This window comes from Lineus longissimus, chromosome 3, assembly GCF_910592395.1.
Source record: "Lineus longissimus chromosome 3, tnLinLong1.2, whole genome shotgun sequence".
Classification (NCBI taxonomy): domain Eukaryota; kingdom Metazoa; phylum Nemertea; class Pilidiophora; order Heteronemertea; family Lineidae; genus Lineus; species Lineus longissimus.
In genome coordinates this window covers 24871799-24889997 of record NC_088310.1, presented here as the reverse complement: position 1 = coordinate 24889997, position 18199 = coordinate 24871799, and the positions used below count along the sequence as shown (strand labels likewise).

The 18199-nt window shown below is 39.4% G+C and overlaps 2 protein-coding genes across 3 annotated transcripts; one reads left to right on the top strand and one right to left on the bottom strand.

Annotated features, from left to right (window-relative positions):
• Positions 1 to 2715: 2715 nt before the first annotated feature.
• Positions 2716 to 7545, bottom strand: LOC135484325 (G protein-coupled receptor 137Ba-like). 2 transcript variants are annotated; one of them, XM_064765680.1, is made up of 7 exons: positions 7060 to 7545; positions 6528 to 6571; positions 5929 to 6163; positions 5441 to 5593; positions 4813 to 4938; positions 4443 to 4558; positions 2716 to 4174 (listed from the first exon to the last, which is right to left on the bottom strand). In XM_064765680.1, exons 1-7 carry the CDS (start codon positions 7471 to 7473, stop codon positions 3946 to 3948), a joined length of 1317 nt encoding a protein of 438 aa, XP_064621750.1. In that variant the 5' UTR covers positions 7474 to 7545; the 3' UTR covers positions 2716 to 3945. The 2 variants fall into 2 exon arrangements, with proteins under 2 accessions (XP_064621750.1, XP_064621751.1); XM_064765681.1 differs by having other exon boundaries at positions 4494 to 4558.
• Positions 7546 to 7695: 150 nt separating this feature from the next.
• LOC135485166 (isoleucine--tRNA ligase, mitochondrial-like) lies at positions 7696 to 16683 on the top strand. The gene is made up of 21 exons (XM_064766948.1): positions 7696 to 7994; positions 8452 to 8571; positions 8887 to 9052; positions 9352 to 9503; positions 9639 to 9688; positions 9997 to 10044; positions 10330 to 10482; positions 10679 to 10964; positions 11367 to 11457; positions 11711 to 11856; positions 12259 to 12419; positions 12624 to 12726; positions 13017 to 13219; positions 13410 to 13512; positions 13793 to 13918; positions 14147 to 14278; positions 14565 to 14668; positions 14926 to 15077; positions 15354 to 15553; positions 15816 to 15963; positions 16231 to 16683. The coding sequence occupies exons 1-21, from the start codon at positions 7803 to 7805 to the stop codon at positions 16368 to 16370; spliced, it is 2976 nt and encodes a 991-aa protein (XP_064623018.1). The 5' UTR covers positions 7696 to 7802; the 3' UTR covers positions 16371 to 16683.
• Positions 16684 to 18199: the final 1516 nt, after the last annotated feature.

Below are 18199 nucleotides of genomic sequence, written 5' to 3'. Positions count from 1 at the left end.
AACTAGACTCCCGAGACAGTCCATTCGTCATCTAATCCTATTCTCAGACATACTTCCTATTTATTACGCTTCGAGTTTATCATCGTGGTCGCCTGATCCTGAGGATTAGAAAGAAATACTGACATGCCGGTGTAGAAGTTTGAAATGTCATTGGAAAAGATTTCCGGGGAACAAAACTATTGACGGTCATAGCCTCTATAGAACCATACACACCATAATTGGGCTTCGCAGACTGGATTCGCAGACTGATTGTGACATATTCTGAGGTGACACTTACCTCAATGCGGTAGCTTGACCAGGACCTGATCCTCACCAGGAGCCTCCCAACTGCTGGTTGTTTCCTCTGCCTTATTAACCCTTTTGCTGCCAAGCAAATTTTTTTTTTTTGAGTCCTCAGTGCCAAGCAATTTTAGGTTAAATTGAAAAAAATTGATATGATCAATTTAAATATTTTTCCTGAGAAAACTATTGGAGATATGTCAAAACAATGCACATGGAAGTTGTTCAGTATGACCTGGACTTCAAATTAAAAATTTTTAAAAGTAGGTCACGCCCTAATTTGCATGCCGCCATCTTGAATAACTAATGAGAATTGAAGATTTTGTAGAATAAACCACTGTAATTTGGAATAAATGTAATAATACAACTAATAAAACTATTTTTATGCATCTGCATGTTTCTTTACTCTTTCCTTTCTAAGTCCATAACCTTGTAAACCCTGAATTTGTATTGCTTTGTAACAAAATTGCCAAGAAATACCAATGCGTTATTTACAGAAATCGAGCAAAATTCTTCAAAATTCAATGATCAGCCATTTACTTTGTAGACCAAAAATTACTACCTATGGTGATATGTTGGGACTAAATTACATACCTTCACTCCCTAGAGCTCCTTTTTAGTGCTACCAGAGAACTAATAGTAGATAGGGGGGTCAGGGGTCCCTATGGAGGGGGCCTGGTATAAAACAGCTAAAATTCAGGGTTTCCTCAACTAAACATGAAAGTTCAAAGTTTCTCAGCCAAATGTCCTGTCATAGAATGTATGTAGCAGTCAGATAACTCTATTCTAATAATTGACAACTGCTTGGTACCTTTCGAAACAGTTCTTTGAATCATGCATGATACCCAATTCATCGAGTACCTGTGATAATGACATCCGATTCGCCATTTTGTGAACTTTTGGAAGTGATTTTCACCCGAAATCTCAGCAAATCGATATATAACATGTACAGTAGAAACGTAGCGTGGTAACTCCTCTACCACGCCATCTATAGGTATATACTATAAACGACGCTAGCAGACGAAAAATCAATGTATTTTCACCACATAGGAAAATTTCGCCAAAATGCGAAGTTGGCAGCAAAAGGAACAAAAGTCATTGTGCAGAAATGCGAAGTTGGCAGCAAAAGGGTTAATTGAGTTCCAAGAGTGTCATTATGTGCAATAAAATGCCTATGCATAGGCCTAACTAAGTAGTAATGACAGCATTCTATTTTTATATTCATATGACGTCAACTGGTGAATAATGAAATAACGGAATCAATGACCATTAACCATTAACGTCCTGTAGAGTTACAGTTGCGTACAAGGGTCGCAATTGATATAAAGCTGAGAATACCTAGCGTCGAACCATGTGCTCCTTTTCCATACAAGTTCTCTTCCCCTTATTCATCTTTCACGCGCCTTGGCCGTATCCAGCACCCGGGATCCAACGGCACTCGGTGGCTAACCATAAGTTCTTTCTTTCCTATCGAGTTGGGCTTACTGATGCCATTAGTTTCATGAGTTTGTGTTGTATGGAAGTGCATGTGTCAGAGCTGTTTCTTTGATCACCACTGGTCCACACTGTGGGACATTCATTTTCCTATGGGACGGGGTGGGGTAGTGAGGTTAGGGGTCTGATTGCTATTCGTCCAAGCATCAGCCCTGTGGAGTTGTGACAAGCTGCGATAAGCATGTACCTCTCCGGACTATTTGTCTCCTTAGGGGATACAGTATACCTCTGATCAACATTAGTTCGTCTTCAGTTGTGCCCCTGGTGGACATTCGTTATCCAGTAAGTGGGAAGACTCTTTTGAATTGTACACCTTTTAAGCTTTCCTCCGCAGATGGAGGTATGTCTCTCAAGGACATTATTCTCCTATCAAGTTGTGCCTCTGTTGGTCATTCATCCTCCGTTTGTCCCTCTATGGACTTTCATCCTCCTATGGACGTATGTTTCTTGGACATTGTCTTCCTATGGTTTAATGCCTCTGAAGACCATTTGTGACCCGCTCTACCAAAACTAGGCGCTTGTCGCATCTGAACTTGACAGGTTGATACGGACTTGTTGTTCATTTCCCTATTGTAGACCTTTTGTGAAATATGACCAAATCAGTTTGTAATAGATTTCACAAAAGGTCTACAATAGGGAAATGAACAACAAGTCCGTATCAACCTGTCGAGTTCAGATGCGACAAGCGCCTAGTTTTGGTAGAGCGAGTCACATTTATCCTCCCAAATGCCTTGTGTGGACATAAATCATCCTGTGTAGTTGGTATCTTTGCCATAAGCTCTCCAATGGAGTCAAGGCTCATGCAAGCTTACAGGGATTGCGTTGTGCCTCCTGTGGACATTCATACTTAAAGAGAAACATCCATGATGGCAAATCTTCCTCTTTTAAATGTTCATACTGAATGCATCTCCCGAATTAGGCGAATAAAACAAGACTTTCTTAGATAATGTATCTAATTTATTTTATCACAGCATTCACAGAATTCTATTTGACTAACTTTTACAAGGATTGCACTTTTGAAATAATAAAGTCTTTTAGACATACAAGAATACATCAGTATAGATATTGATTAATGGCATGAACACTGCACTTCTAACCAGTGAAGTGCAGAAAACTATAGAGTGAAATATTATCCACATCAATTATCTGGTATCATCAGAGCTGGACTAATTACTAGTTGAAAGAGTTTTTGAATGGACAGGCAAAGCCGTACATCACTTTAAACAGCTACATTTTCATGGGAGTATCAACATGTAAATTATATCTCCGGTAAAAACTTTCAATGACCACAACCTTTTCATTAAAGCTGAAGGCAGAAGGCAAAATTCATATATCAATCAAGCACGGATGTCGTCCCAAGATACTTCTTTGGCTAGTGCGACCGAAATATGCTTACTTTCACTTGTATTTGATCACTGTTCAAAAATTACCTAGAATTCATACCATCTATACAAAAAAAATCTAAATAACTTAACTGGACAACTTGAATAATTTGGCACAATGAAAACTGATCACACATTCACCTTGCAACCTTCCGGCTAACACACAATTGCCCATGTTCCTAAACTCATTTGAATATACAAAGCTCTGGTGATGTGACCATGTCACCAAAACTAATGACAAGATATACAGACTAATTGGAATGATTGATGGAAGAGGCACAAATATGACGACTGTCAAATCTGGCATGGTCACAACTCTGGGGGATCAAACCCAGTTTCTGTTTCAATATTATGAATACTGACAAAAAAGATATAAGGCTTGCTATTTTATACTCTTTATCACAAAAGCTGTGGTAAACACAAGACAACATTCAGTAAACAAGACTCCTGGCCTACGCCATGCACGTTTATTACATTTTCTTGTGGCTCAGGTAAATAGGAATAAACATTGCCGTATTGCAGTTATTACACATGAAAATGGGTGGAAACTTGGCATTTGTTCATCAGTCTACATGACTGCATTGTTAAAATTTATATTCAGTCTTATGTACATATTTACAGAATTAGAAATTTTTTAAGTTCAAATTTTAAATTTGTAAACTAACTGAGTATGCTTTTAAAGCAAACATTGCTAATCATGATGATGCAAACAAACTGGGTTTGACGGAATACAAAATGTGATGCCTGAATACAACTCAACTGTAATAAAAAGTGTCAAAGCACAAGTTTATCACGTTCCGTCATAGAATGGCTGCTGTTGAGACCCTTGAGCAAATAATACTGGAGGATTGTTATGTGCTGCTGCGTACTGCCCCGAATAACTACTAGGCCTACTGTTAGTCCGTGTAGCACCATAATTCATCCCACCAGCTCTTGGAGTTGACATCCTTGGCGTGAATGAATTTTGTCTTGGAGTACCAGCATTTATGGCGTATGGACTAGAGCTGATGTCGTATAAACTGAAAAAATCAACACAAAAACCTAGTCACTTCCATAAGGAATGCATGTTAATCTGTGAATTAAATTTGAAGCATTCTTTTCTAAAATGCTGAACCTTTTTCATTTTTCAAGAAAGATATTACTGAGCCAATCGATCTACTCTTGAGAGAATCTACAGATGAGAGTGAATGAGGGCTCTCTTACTGAATGCCATCACAAGCAGTGCATGTTGACATGTCCTGCAATAAATGTAGGGAAAACCTTTCTTTCAGTTGCACCACCACCTACCTTCCCCTCGGTGACACCACACTCCGAGAGAGATCCTCATCACTGTCATACCTTCTTGGGTTATCAAAGAAGTATGCCCGTGAACCGTGACTGTGGGATGACATATCACTTACTGTCTGAAAAATAGAATACAGATAGAAAAGCTACGGTCCCCATATGCTGTCCTGTCCTTGTGCAATGCACCCCCAGAAAATTCTCCGGCCCAGTCCATGAGGTTAGCTTTGGTCCAACTAGTCCTTTCAGAGAAAGGGACCAGAGCCATGCACACACAATTATTTTATTTTCCAGAACCACAAGAAAATACAATGAACAGGAATGGTGGGTGTCTTAAGATAACAAAATCAGTATTATAGATTATGACTGTACTCACCAGGGTCGATGTTGGTCTTTTAACCCGGAAGAATATCACAACAATGAATGTAGGAAGAAACTCCCAAATGAAGAGGACAACGCCAAATGTCAGGAATGAATAGCCTTTATCAAGATCCTGATCGGCCTGAAACAGGGAGAGCAATGTTGTACATTATATTCAAGAGAAATTGGCACTGTTTTTCAACTTGCAACGTATTCTTGGCCGACTTTTGTGAAGATTCCTAATTTGTCTTTTGAACCACGCCCATACTGGGTTGTCGTCCAGTTAATGCATTTTCCAAGAACTTGGAACAGAGCGTGTTGCTGAAAACCTGCCACTTTCAATCCCTTTGCTAGAAAATGTTGTATCTCTTTTCTGTCTCAGATATTTTCAAGTACACAAGTGCCAGTGAGGGACTTTGTTGCCAAAAGGTGGCAGTGATATTACCAGTCCAAAACAATACAGAATCTTTTTGGATGAAATTGACATAGACTGAAAATCTATTTTGAATTGGACCACTAACTACTGCTGCCTGTCAGTAATAAAGTTCCTCATTGGGGCCCTCGATTCGAAAGGCCTCCCAGGCACACCAAGGGCCTCTGATGATGTGTGGGGACCTGAACAGCAACTACTTTAAAATGAATACCTGATCAGAGACATTAATCCAGTTAAAGCCAAAGCCTGGAATGTGACACTTGTCATTTCTGCAGTTGATTGCCACAATGTTGTACACAGCACGAGATGTGTACAGTAAAACAATGATAACACAGGCAGACAAAGATTGACATCTGGTTGTACCCTGAAAAACAGAATAAAATGAAGTATGAAGTATTATTTCAATGTTAAATACACTGCACTTAAACTGACACAAACAACCAGGAATATGTTTTGTACATTATCAGTTTGCCCCACTACCAGAGCAGGAAATTTTAAGATACAAAACAAACACTTAAGAAAATATTCACCAAGCAATCAGAAAAATAAGGTCAAGTTCTTCTTCCTCCACAGGGCTCAAAGTTCATGTTCAGCAAAGATTTTTAGCTTGGCAATTAGGCCTTACAGTCAGTCTCTGTAAATCTAACATAAATGAGCTATTTACAAAGAAGTAAACTGAAAATACTTTTTCAAACAAACCTTTGCCTCCAAGACTAGATCAGCAGAAGAAATTTTGGCAATTTTGTAAATACAGCAAGACAGAAATATTCCGAATATCACAAAGAGCGAATCATTGACAATAACTCTGATCTGTATCAGCAGTAATGATGTTGTGTCATAGTCTCTTCGATGCTGGAAGGTTAGCACTGCACATGTTATGTTCGTAGCCACAAATATCACTATCGATATCCCCACTGTGACCCATACGGGTCGCCTGAAAAAAGGAAAGATTGGTTCTGTTAACATGATATGAAGTCATATAAAACAATAATTATCCATGTGAACCACACTGTCAAATTTTAAATCTGTATTTGGTACAATGAACCGACCTATCATATGTGAGGTCAAGAGCTGAAAGACAAGGGTGTCAAGTGATGAGTCCTGACTGCACTTTGATTTTACTGATGTCAACGAGGAAGATGAATTAAAATCATGACCTATAAGCAACAAGAGGTGTATCAGCGGCAATCCTGCAATGCCAGCAGTAAAAAACAACGCCAATCATAGTTCGGCTTAGCCTTCCTCGGTTTTAAGAAGAAAAACTTCCTGGCATGTGTGGTTGTGGATGTCTTACTTACTTGTATTTATGTGGTTCAAATTTTGCCTTCGTTTTAAATACTACCTGAAAAAACAAAGACAATGGTGTCAATTCCCAGATCTAAATTAAATTACATACTACACAAACGCTGATCAATATGAGGCCAATATCGATGCAAGGAAATAATCAGAGTACAGTCAAAATAGGTGTGAATACTTTCAAGTTTAAGATATTTGGATCACTGGTAGGCTAGTTCCGTTATACCCGATATCAAACGGTATAGGGCCTACTCAACATTTGTTAATGAAGATGCCTATGTCCCCGTTTGCTCTCATCGCTATCAATCATTGAAAATTGTCAATTTGTTACTGAGTGAAAGTGTACAGTAAGTTTGTAATCGATTGATATTCAAACAAAATCAGCTCTGCATCTCCACGTCACATGTGTCAAACTCAGGTGTCAGAGTGTCAAACTGCTCCAGCTCCTTATCTATCAGTATCACCACAAATATATCTTGCTTCTGGTTCGGGATATTGAATATGAACGACATGACTTCAAGATTGTATGCATACCTGCGAAAAGTACAAGACAAGCAATGTCAACGTAATGAACTGCAGACAAACTGGTAGACAGTAAAGAAGCCAGTCCGGAAACATTGACAAATTGTTCGCCAAGATGCAGTTAAAGAAGTAAAATGAAAACAATGTCATTCTCAATCCTGCCCATATCAAACAAAGGAACAAGAACACAGTCTGGTAGCTGAATCGTTTGTGTTTGTAGTATAGAATCATCCACAGCTGAACGTAAACAATCAGAAATAATAAACTGTACAGAATGACATAGGTCCAAGTCAAGCCCAGGTGAACACTCGGCGAGAGCGCAGGTTGTACAGTTGGCGAGACAATTGACGTGGAGATCTTGTACGCTGGCATGTCCACAACATCTTGCGTTGTCGATCTCCAACTATTTTTCAAGAAATCAGGCATTCTGGACCAAATTCAATCATGAAAATGCATAAAGACATGAACAGAAATTTGAGAATTTGCACAGGCTCGTGACGTCGGGGTTCGCAGTGAAGGCAATTGGACCGTCTGATTCGTTGATTTTTTAAGTAGGGCAAGTCGTGTGCAAGGAATATATCTATGTAGAGAATTGCTCCTGTATATTTGTACAGTGATGACTTTGTAATTTGCTTGAGAAAAGCAAGATGGCTGCGCCCATTAAAATTAAATTCGGCTGAAAAAAAAAATTTCCCTGGATATTACACACGATTTAGGACGATTTACTCGGCCGATTCCGGCTACAGCTGTTCAAAATGTTGTTTAGACAATACTTGATAGCTGAAAAAGTTTCGTGGTCATGTCATGCCTATTTCCGGCGTGCATTTTGCAAGTTGAGAAAAAAGTCAAGTTCAAAGTACAGTGACACATTGAATTTACCCAAAACAACTTTCCCTCTTACCATGAAAAACGGTGTGGCTGCTGTAAGAGAGCTAGAACTCCAGCAGGTATGTATTTAACAACTTCTGTCGGTCAGCATACCGTGGGTTGGGGTGGGGATGGGGGGGGGGGGCGTCACTCCCACTCCCAGCCCCAGGACCAATGGTTAATGGTTAATGGTGTACCGATACTGTAGTATAGAGCTCAAGGACCTTGCCATAGTTGACAATAATGACATCACACTAGTCGTCGAAAGTCTCCCATGTGTCAGTCAGACACAGGAATACTTCAAAAGATATACATGAACCAGTCATCCATAGTAGGTCCTGTTGGAGTGGGTTTAAGATCAATTGTTGTACTCGCTGGAGGCTGCCTATAAAAAAATTAGAACCCAGGCATGTTTAGCATGAACAGTCACAATGTACTGTTCGGAGACTGGATTAAGGTGATGATTATTGGCCCGGCAATTGAATATTGAGAAGAGGACATGTTAGACCAATGCTATTCTTGTTGCTGTTGATCTAGGTTTGTGGATTTTCGGAGTTGTATGCCTGGCAAAGAAAACAAAAGAGAGAAGAATACATTTTGCATGATGGACCTCCATATGCCAATGGAAACCCTCATGTTGGACATGCTATCAACAAGGTATGTCATTTTGTTATATTGTTTTAGTTCAACTGTCTCCATGGATGTCCCACCTCTTACCACCCTGCTTCGGTTAAGTATTTGATTCTGGTTGTGTCTGTTGTGACTGCTTTATTATTTCATCTCCAGTTCCTTGCTTCATAAGTGAACAACTTTGGACACCTTTTCACATGGAGAATTGTTTGACATTCACATGACTGCATAGCCAATATAATCTTTCAATTTATGTAAGTTGAAAACAGAAGACCAAGTCCCAGAATTAGAAAAGGTGGGTGTCTCATCACCAATTAATTTCTTTTGTTTCTCAAATTTCAGATATTAAAAGATATCACCAACCGATACAAGGTATTGAAAGGTTATAAAGTGCATTATGTTCCAGGCTGGGATTGTCATGGCTTGCCTATAGAACTGAAAGCAATGGAAAAATACAAAGCCAGTGTGAACAGTGGAAGCTCAGCACCACAAGAAATCAGAAAAAAAGGTAAACAGACCAAGAGCTAATTTTTCCTTTTGAAATACATTTAGGTAATTTAGCGGATAGCCATCTTGCCAACATGTGGTTTGCTTTGACTCCGTCAACTACAGGCCGATGTATATTTGGTGATTTCAGATTTGTCTCTTTCTGCATAATGTGTAAAAGTCTTATGATCCTCTTGCCCTATTTTCGAAGAAGATGATGAATCTAAGTCTGTTATTCATTTTGTCAACAAATAATCTTATAAATTTTCAGATAAGTATCATAATCAATTATTAATGTAGACATTTTTCCTACCCTTACAGCTAGGCAGTTTGCAAAAGATGCAATCCTGATCCAATCAAATGCCTTTAAAAGATGGGGTGTCATGGCTGACTGGGCTAACACGTGCTATTTTACGTATGACAAGGAATATGAGGCAAAACAGCTGCAGCTTTTTTATGCATTATTTAAAAAGGTATGTCTTTGTTTTCACATGATTCCGTTTGGTTGTAGCTTTCATTCTTTGTAGATATTACACTTGAAAAAAAACAGGGAATTGAAACAGTAGGCTGGTTGGATTCTAATTAGAAGTCGCATTTGTTTCTTTCAGGGTTATGTTTACCAAGATTATATGCCAGTTTATTGGTCTCCGTCAACAAGGTAAGCAATCATTAGGAAAATATCATGCCTATGCCATGAGGGGATAAAAAGCCTTTCTGACTGACCCATTAACCTTTGAACAAGTAGTAAAGTTTCCAATTCACCGATTTAAAAAAGCAGACTTTGAAATATACTGAGCCCACAATGGAGCTTTCTGATCAGCTTGTTATGTTGGATACACCAGTGATGCACAATTTGTAATTTTTGATTCGTCACCTCATCATTGAGTACACTTTCGATTTCAATTTTGTTTTCACATTTGTTGAAATGAGAAGCAGTTCAAACGTTTTTCTAACATTTCTTTTCAGAACAGCTTTGGCTGAAGCAGAACTGGAGTATAATCCAGATTACATCAGGTGAGTGGAAGTGCAACAACATCATGGTAGCTATCTCATCCTACTTCTCATTACATCGAAACTATTGACGCTCATTATGCGGAATACAGTTAATGTTTTATCCAACGCACTGAAGCCCTTAATTGTGAATATTGGTCACCAAAAGACCTCCAATTTGAACCCTTAGCTTCTGTCTATGGTCTCCCTTTAACCAGGGGATCACCGAATCCGTTGACCATGCTGTATATCTATCACAGTGATTCTGCTGAAACCACTTGTATCATAATTCCAGTTATTTGTTTTCAGCAAAGCCATATACCTCAAGTTTCCAATCAGTCGTCTTCCACCTGCACTTCAGACGAATATGATTCCCGCTAAAGGGATATATGCCTTGGTCTGGACTACCACGCCATGGACTATTCCTGCAAATCAGGCAATATGTTATAACAACAGTATTCGGTGAGGGATAATCAGTATCTTTCAGAAATGTTAAAGCTATGCTCGATGCGTTTTACTGCTTCAAAGATATCAGACAACAAAACAGGTCCCAGTCTTTTTTTAGTTGAAAGCCTTGTACAGAGTTAGCCAAAAGAAAGTGTGAAATATTGCTAGTACAAAATAGTTGGTTTCACTGTGCACATGTTGCCACTTTCAGATACTGTGTGGGGAAGTGTTTAGAATCTGGGGAGCTGTTCCTCTTTGCTGCAGATTGTCATCAGAATATATCACAAACTCTAGGAAAACGTCTTGAAATAATCAGTGAAGTTCCTAGTGATGCACTCCAAGGCAGCAAATACACCCACCCCCTATCACCGGAGAGAGAGTTGCCCTTCCTGCCTGGTCACCATGTTACAACCACCAAGGGAACTGGCCTTGTTCACACTGCACCCGCGCACGGCCATGACGATTTCAAAATTGCTTTACAAAATGGATTGTCTCTGGTATGTATTTCTGAGCGACTACTGATTGTTTTTATTTGCAGCTCTTCAAGTGCGCTCGATCTGGAAATTTCCCTCCCTGAATCAAATAGAAGAGTGAAGAATGAATAAAGAGAATTGGTCTTTATCAGATTGTTGATACATTATTTTGCTCTGCATTGTACAGTTACTTATAATATCAGTAATTATATGTTTTGGCACTCTAGTTCAAGACAACTATAGCACCACAGTTAGGCTAGGGCTGGAACAGGTAATTTCACTGGAAACCTTGAGCTTCATTAAATTGTAAACAGTTAGCATGACCCTTGTGGCATCAACGCACAGATTTCGAACAAGTTCGTATTTTCACATGTCTCTTGACAACAGTTTTGGCATTCAATTAAATCTGAGTTATCTGTTTGGTAGGATTGCACAGTGAATGAGGACGGTGTTTTCAATGAATCAGCTGGACCTGAATTCAGTGGAAAAGAAGTCCTTGGTGATGGAAATTCTCATGGTAAGTAGTATACAGGGTACCCCTAAAAAGTTATTCATATACAAAATAAAGGTGGCCAGAATGGTGAAGGCGATCATTGTTCGACATCATCATCAGCGCCTGTCGCCCTTGATCTCATTGCTTTGACTTTCACTGACAGTGCAAGTTTCCTCTCGGCTTTGTGGTTTCCTCCTACATATCATTGATAGACCCAGCAAGTTGTAGTTGATGTCTCAAGTCACTTTCTCCATGACCGTTTTGCATTCTGTTACAGCTATTGAACTGCTGCGACAGCATATCTGTCATATTGAAGACTTCACACATCGTTACCCAATTGACTGGAGGAGTAAGAAACCTGTCATCATCAGAGCAAGCAGACAATGGTTTATCAACACTGAGAGGATAAAAGAAAAGGCATTGGTATATATGACCAGCTCTTGTTTATCTGGCTTTGCATTTGAAAGTTGACCCTTCATACACCTGGGTAGGGTATGGCAGATCATACAGTGGGTGATATGAATAAAGACTAGCAAATGCTTTTATCTAAAACTCCATGTACATTTACACTAGGCCTTTCTGTACAAAATTGAAGTAAAAGCATTTGCTAGTCTTTATTCATACCACCCAATGAGGCCTGCCTTGAGTTTCATGGGGGGAGTCCACTGAGAGCTACCTTCCACTTTGATTTGGCCTTTTATAGGCACCAGATGCAAGGTATCTCTGTTTCAATCTCATTCAGAGAATGAGTGAGTGGAAGTTAAATAGTGCCCTAGATTATTCACATTATGCATAATGGCTTAATAATTTTTTGATTCTTTCCAGGAGTGTTTTGATGCTGTCAATGTCTATCCAAAGTCCATGGGACAGGGTATGGTGTCCTTGCTCAACTCTCGGCCGTACTGGTGTATCTCACGGCAGCGGGTATGGGGAGTGCCAATCCCAGTCTTCTGCCAACAGGATACTGGGAAGACAATATTAAACAGGTGCATTTTGTCTTTCATTCTAAGTCAGATATGTTACCAAAATAATCTGATCGAGTGTCTGTTCTGTCCACAGAGGAGAAGAAAAAAACATTATCAGGTGTCAATGGTGGCTAGGTTATAATGTTACCACACTCTTTTGTATCTTTAAACTGGCAATCTTGTATTCTTGTATTCAGCTATATGTATTTTGTTATTTTATTCCAGTCACACAGTTGGTCATCTTGTTGAACTCGTCAAACAACATGGGACCGATTGTTGGTGGGATCTGCCCATGGAAGAGCTCCTACCAACTGAAGTGCTACAAAAGGTAAGATATCAAAGTACAGTGGAACCTCCCTTAGCAGACACCTCTCTATTAAGGACACTAGGTTTGAACCCAAATCGGTTGTTTTCATTCATTTGACCTCTCCAAGCAGGACACCTCTCTATCAAGGACAGCACTTGTCAGTCCCGAGGGTGTCCTCAATCGGGAGGTTCTACTGTAAATGTAGAGTCACATTTTAGATCAGAATTCTTTAGTTACGGGTACTTACTTTCTGCGTCGTTGCTTCCTAAGTCATCATTTCAAAATAAGATGTTTTGTTGCATTTTTTCCAGAGTGGCTTGGACATAAATGGCTCCTACGTAAAAGGTGGCGATATATTTGACATCTGGTTTGATAGCGGCTCATCGTGGATGTGCGCTTTTCCAGAAAAACCTCCTGTTGCTGACCTCTACCTTGAAGGTACTGACCAGTTTCGGGGGTGGTTTCAGTCATCATTGCTACTCAATGTAGCTCTTCATGGACAAGCACCATACAAGTAAGTAACCTCTGTGTGTTGTGTCTCTTGCGAGTTACCCCAGCTCCATTTGCTTTCTGAAATCTGAATGAGTAAAAATCTATGAAGTAAACCGTAATATTTCCTTTGAACTGAGGCTGAACTTGTCCTCAACAACATTTATTGCCTCACGCCATGTAAATCTTCAAGTTCTCGAACTTTTTCTCTTCAGAAATTTGTTGGTCCACGGTTTTGCTGTAGATGAGGAAGGAAAGAAGATGTCGAAGTCTATAGGAAATGTGGTTGATCCTCAAGTAGTCATCGACGGAGGCAAGGTCAGTGGAATTGTATGATTGCTCCATTTTGTTTGCTCTGAAAGGATGGTTTCAAGGATATTAGTCTCAAACCGGGAGTGCACAAGCGCTCAGCCTGTGTTATGTCGCAAAGATCACATTTTGAACTCCAGGTCATATTGAATCCATTCAATATCAAGTCAGCAGAAGAGTTAACAAGATTTTGCTTTATGCGTAAAGGACCCATTGGTTTTTTTGTGTTGTAAAAAATGTAAGGTTAGGGTAAGGTAAGAGTAATGAATCCATTTGATCACCTTCCTAGGACAAGAAGAAGGATCCTTCTTATGGTGCTGATGTTCTGAGGTGGTGGGCTGCAAGATACCATACGGAGAACAGCATTGAAATCGGACCAACAGTTCTGGAACAGAGCAATGAAACTATTTACAAAGTAAGTAATGTTCTCTCAGGCACTGGTTGGGGGGATATGACTATTCTCAAAAGGTCTAACATTGCACCAAGTTTTCAGCGACCCAATGTTACCATTCCAAGCCATGTGTATTAAGTTTTATCATGTGGGTTCAGTTCCAATCAGGTTGTAGAACTGAAATGATCATGAGAACGAGTTTGCAGTGCAAGTCTCTAACAGTCTTCAAAGTCTTTATTGCCCCCTTTTCAGTTGAGGAAGGTGTTACGGTTCCTCCTTGGCAATCTGAATGACTTCAACTTGGATGAACATGAAGTTGGCATGGGAGACCTCCTCCCTCAAGATCAGTACATGCTGCACCAGTTACATGGCTTTGTTACAAAGGTTAGTACATTCTCCACTATACATGTATAGTCAATTTACTCTTAGCGGGCTGCTATTGGAGGTGCCGTTTTTATCTAAATTAAGCTGTAAGCACGAATGATTTGTGAGCCCATCAACAGGGAACGTATCCCTGCATTCTACTTCTGACTTGATTCTCGAAAGACCAGTTTAGGAAAGGTGGAAATTATAATATTGAGCACCGCAGAACCTCTTTCTTTGCACAGCAATGATAAGGATAACTTTGTTTGGCTGAGGTAATCTAAATGACAATTTATATCTCTTGCAGGTCACTGATAGTTATGATGAGTTTGATTATCACAGAGTTTTAGTCATGTTGGAGAAATTTGTCAATATGGAGGTTGCTGCTTACATTGTGATAGCAAAAGATAGGTAGGTCTCTTTACTCATTGGAACTCACATAAACCTTTTGGTTCAAATGAATAATTGGTGCTCTTCAGGGCAGTGTTGTATGTTCAAGGTTTGAGCTATCTCCTCCCACAAGACATGCACCCACCCTCTGAGCACTTCATCAGGCGACATGGCCGATTAGACAAACTTTAGCACTAGAAGTTGCAATAAAATCCAGTGGAAATGATGTAGTAATTTGAATGGAAATGAGGGGTTGACCATATGTTTTCTTTTGCCAGGCTTTACTGTGATTGTGCAGACAGTCTTACTAGAAGATCTGGGCAGATGGTCCTTCATCATCTTTTAGACATACTGACAAAGACATGTGCACCAATACTGCCCCATCTTGCAGAGGAGATTCACCTTCATAGATGTGGAGATATGTCTGATGGTCAGTTTTAGCTCTTAAGCATATTAGAGATTGCAAATTTACCCCAGGAAGTTTTTTGTGTTCGGGGTAGAAGTACATGTATGTGTTTTGTCTTCAATTTCAACCCAAAGTTGCAATTCTGCTAAAAACTCAGAGTAGATGTTGATGAATATCTGATTTCTGATGGTCTAAGCATTAACTTGAACCCACTGGTCCTATTCAGTTGGCAACTTGTAGCCTATCCTCCTTTAATCTTAAAGTGTTTGTGGTTGAATTTGTAACTTTTCTATGCTTCAGATGATGCATTAGGTGAAAACAGTATCTTTAAGGAAGCTTGGTCCGAACCAGACCCGGATTGGTTTAACCCGGATATAGATGACACATTCAAATCCTTGTTGAAGATTCGTGACTTGTTCTACAAAAAGATCATGTCTAGTGAAGTTGTGATGTTTGATGTGGCCATTTCATCTTCTGGTCGACTTTCTCAGTTGCTCAAGGTTGGTACATTTGTATATTCTAGGTTTTGGGTTGGATATAAGAATGCACAATGCTCATTCTGTAAATGTCTTTGACCTGGAAGGCAAAGTAAGGTCGGCTTGTTGGCTTGTGCATACGTCTCTTTGACGTAGCCACAAATAGAGACATAATTGACCTCGGCATCGTAATCAACCTCATAAGGTAAACAAGGATCAGTGGTCCTTTACTGAAGTTGCTTCATTTAATCGTGGATCTCTGTTCAACTTTAATGTCCCCTTTCAGACTCTCCAACCCGATCGTATCTCTGGTAATTCTCCACTGACGGAACTACTCCAGTGTTCTCAAGTGACCATTCTTGATGGCCCTCCTCAATCTGTGATATTAGAAAAAGCGAGAGTTGCTCATGGAGAAATAGAAATCGCCACTGAAGGTAAGTGCTATTCCTAGTCTTTACATGTACGCCCTTATTCCCTGAATGGTCAGATTAAAAGGATTAAAAAACTGTGCCGACTGTCAACTAGAACATTATCAGCTCAATAAACCAGTGCAAGTTCACTGTGCAGCCCAGAAGAATCATCCTTTGTCATCTAGGGTGGGCAAGTGCATATTTCAATGCCTTAAAGTGTATACATGTAGCCGATATAAAAAAACGTCTTTGAATACATATCTTAGTGGGACATTTTATCAATCGTTTCAGAAAAGGACACAACCACTGAGGCATTTACTTTGACGATTATTCCGTCCCCTAATTACCGTTGTGAGCGCTGTCGGCGTACTCTTGCTACGAAGCCGGGACAACCTTGCCAAAGATGTATGGACGTTTTAGAAATGGGATAGGATTCATGATTGTCCTTTTTCAAAAATGACATGGGAAGTCAACTGGTGCTCATCTTCGAATGTTGGCTGAAACAAGAAGTAGTAGAGACACCTATGGGTGCTTGTTGAAACTTCATCTTGGCCACCTGGTTCCTGCCTCTGTCTCCCTTTAAAAGGCAAACAGTTACTTTAATGATATCAATGCCATCATCATCTCTTTTATCATATATATGATATTTGAAGTACAATGTGTATGTGTGAAACCTTTTGGGGTTGGGGTTGGGGATGTTGATACTATTGAAAATGTGACCGATAAGAAATGTTCATGCTAATAATAAAGAATAGATATAATAAATTTTGAGTAAACATCAAGATGTCTTCTTTCCTCTTTTTTGCGTGGTGAGCGCGGTAAATTCTACATTCACCATGGTAAGCATGATAAACTCTGCATTTACCATGGTGAGCGTAGTGAATCTGAGATCTTTTTCGTAAGGGAAATACTCGGGTTGCCTGTGTTAATTATTGTCAAAATCCACCTCCGGCCTTTAATCGTTATTCCACACTTTTCTTGAAGCAGTTATCAAATATCAGCGTGCCTGATTTGTCTCTGTCATACGATTCCCTTAGTTTCTTGTTGGCTCCATCTCTAATCTCTGTGTTTCCATGGTATCCCTGAAGTAAGTAAATGTTTCAACGCGATTGCTTCAGATGAAATTACTCGCTGGCTTTCTTTGTCAGAAGAGAAGTTTAAATATTGCATTTTAATCTACAAATTGCTCCCGACTCGGAATGTAATGGAAGACATAATAATTTAGAGAACGTCTGAGATTTCTGTTTCCGTTTCAAGAGACCAGATTCCGGAATTTCTGTTATCACTGAATGGGTCTTGCCTTGTGCATCAAAGTCTTTTTCGCGACCTGATAGGGCCAGAGAAACCCACGCACAAAAAGAGACAAATTATGTTGAACTTTTGAATAAAACAATGCTAATTTTCAATGTGAAAGACCTTACAGAGGTAAAGTATGACCCTTTGAGTTTGAGGTGTATGATGTTATTCTCAGATACCTCTAATTTAAATGTCCTTCAAATGTACTTATTCCTGTGAGTTTCAAGTTTTTATAAAACAAGGATACACAATGTCAGTCATGATGATTTGCGTTGTCATTTAACACTTTCAGACTGTTACAGTAACGGTAATGTTATCTTATGTGGACAGACATATCTGCTGATGCTCTCCACTCTTGTGTAACACAAGAGTGGAGTGTAATTGAAATCTAAACCTTAACTTCTAGTTATTTGAATAAAGGTTATTGAAAACCCGAGGCAAATTGTTATATTATTTACATAGTCTCTTCCATAGCATCTCAAATGTTTTATGTAACCACGTTTTTGAACAGTAAGTTGTTGCATCAGATTAAAGGCCTCCATCATTCGTTCATAATTTGAAATTTGAAACTGAATTCGAGGTTTTTCAATTATGTATTATAGGCTGAAAATAAATTCACATTGATATGCTCTATATGTCAGTTTTCATCACATTGATATGTCTGATTACAGTGCCAATGTTTATTTCTATTTACTTGTGGCACAGACTATGAACATTGTACACGAATGGAGAACATCTTAAAGGATGAATTTAATAACTGGCCGATGAGCAAACCGAATCACTGTCAGCAGCAAAATAGACTGAGAACACATTTGACTATAGAAAATAACACAGTGCCCCATGATTTTGGAACAAACATTGGCCAAATCAATTTCCCCCTCATGTTTGCAGTTTCCTCGGTACTCAACTCCTCTGCACCTGTTTTGTTCTCATTATACCGACTTTGAGATGGAGGTCGATGAGT